General features: G+C 24.0%; 1 protein-coding gene across 1 annotated transcript in view; it reads right to left on the bottom strand.

Moving 5' to 3' along the window:
* Positions 1–1,410: 1,410 nt before the first annotated feature.
* Positions 1,411–1,731, bottom strand: part of HELRODRAFT_184455 (hypothetical protein) — a gene marked incomplete at both ends in the record, with an annotated part of 5,894 nt that continues 5,573 nt past the window's right edge. Inside the window, one exon of the mRNA XM_009028050.1 lies at positions 1,411–1,431. Within this exon, the coding sequence (XP_009026298.1) occupies positions 1,411–1,431 (21 nt within the window). The remainder of the gene's footprint in view (positions 1,432–1,731) is intronic.

Genomic DNA, 1,731 nt, shown 5'->3' with positions numbered 1-1,731 from the left:
GTAATTTGGACTGTTTCCCCACAGCAAATTACAATACGTTAGGTTTGGGTAAATAAGGGTATAATATAATTCTAATACAACATTTTTTTGTTATTTTATTTTTATATAATATACCTATTGTTTTATTTATTTTTTGGAGATAAAATTAGTGTGCGAGTCCCAGGATAAGTTATCGTTGATGAAGATACCTAAAAATTTTGTTGAGCTCGATCGATGTATAGGATTACCATTGATTTGTATATTTAAGTCTGTGATACAATTGGTTAGTATTCTTGGTCCAAATATCATATATGTGCACTTTGTATAGTTTATTATTAAATCATTAAAGGTAAACCAATTGGCGATGGATTGAATTTCATTGTTGATAGAATTTAAATCTTTGTTAGGTTCTTTAGTGTGAAAGTATATAGTCGTGTCATCGGCAAATAATAAAAATTTAGTTGATGTAGTTATGTGGCATAAATCATTTATAAATAAGGTAAAAAGTATTGGTCCTAATATAGAGCCTTGTGAGACTCCGCAGTTAATCAGTAGCTTTTCTGATTCATAGGTTTCGATTGAGACATATTGTTTTCTTTCTCCAAGGTAAGAGGAAAATCATGTATATGCTACTCCTTATACCATATGAATAGAGTTTTCTTAACCGTTTTTCATGGTTTATTAGATCAAATGCCTTTGATAGATCTATAAAGATTCCTAATGTGAAGATCTTTTCATTCAATTTTTCCATCACTCTCTGTGAAAATTCTACTATAGCAAGCTCCGTTGAATGGTCTGCTCGAAATCCATACTGACTTTTATGAATAATATTTTTAAACTGTATGAAAGATTCTAACCTCTGGCACATCAATTGATCTATAATTTTTGAAATAGGCGAGAGAAGAGACACAGGGCGGTTGTTAACTATATCTAACCGGTCTCCTTTTTGCAAACTGGTATTACTTTAGCGGTCTTAAAGCATTGAGGAGAGTAGCCCTGTGAGAAAGAAAGTTTGCATATGTGTGTTAAAGGCTTTATTATTTCATTAATCGTCTGTTTGATTAAGTAATTATTTAAATTATCCTGAAAAATACTTTTTTTGTTTTTTATATTTTTAAATATATTTAAAATTTCTTTTTCATCAACTGGTCTTTAAAAAATGGATTGGCATTTGGAATTAGCAATTTTAAATTTATCATGATAATGTTTGGGTTTATTTTGATCATCCAATAAAGTTTTGGCAATGTTGATGTGGTAGTTGTTAAATTCATCATATATTTATTTTTTATTTTCTATTAAATTATCAATTTTTATGCTATTTATGCTAAATGTATTCGTTTTCCTATTAAGTATATTGTTTATAATATTCAATTTTTTCTTTGCCTAGTTCGTCTAGAACTTTTTTTTTAAATATTGATTTTGTTATGGCGTTTAAATGTTGTAAATTTGTTTCTGAACAGTTTATATTTATTTAAATTTTTAGTTGTCGGATTAAGTAGATAAGTAGTATATATATATATATATATATATATATATATATATATATATATATATATATATATATATATATATATATATATATATATATATATATATATATATATATATATATATATATATATATATATATATATATATATATATATATATATATATATATATATATATATATATATATATATATATATATATATATATATATATATATATATATATATATATATATATATATATATATATATATATATATAA

The sequence above is a fragment of the Helobdella robusta genome (genome assembly GCF_000326865.2).
Source record: "Helobdella robusta unplaced genomic scaffold HELROscaffold_526, whole genome shotgun sequence".
Taxonomy (NCBI): Eukaryota; Metazoa; Annelida; class Clitellata; order Rhynchobdellida; family Glossiphoniidae; genus Helobdella; species Helobdella robusta.
This window is presented reverse-complemented; position numbering and strand designations above follow the sequence as displayed.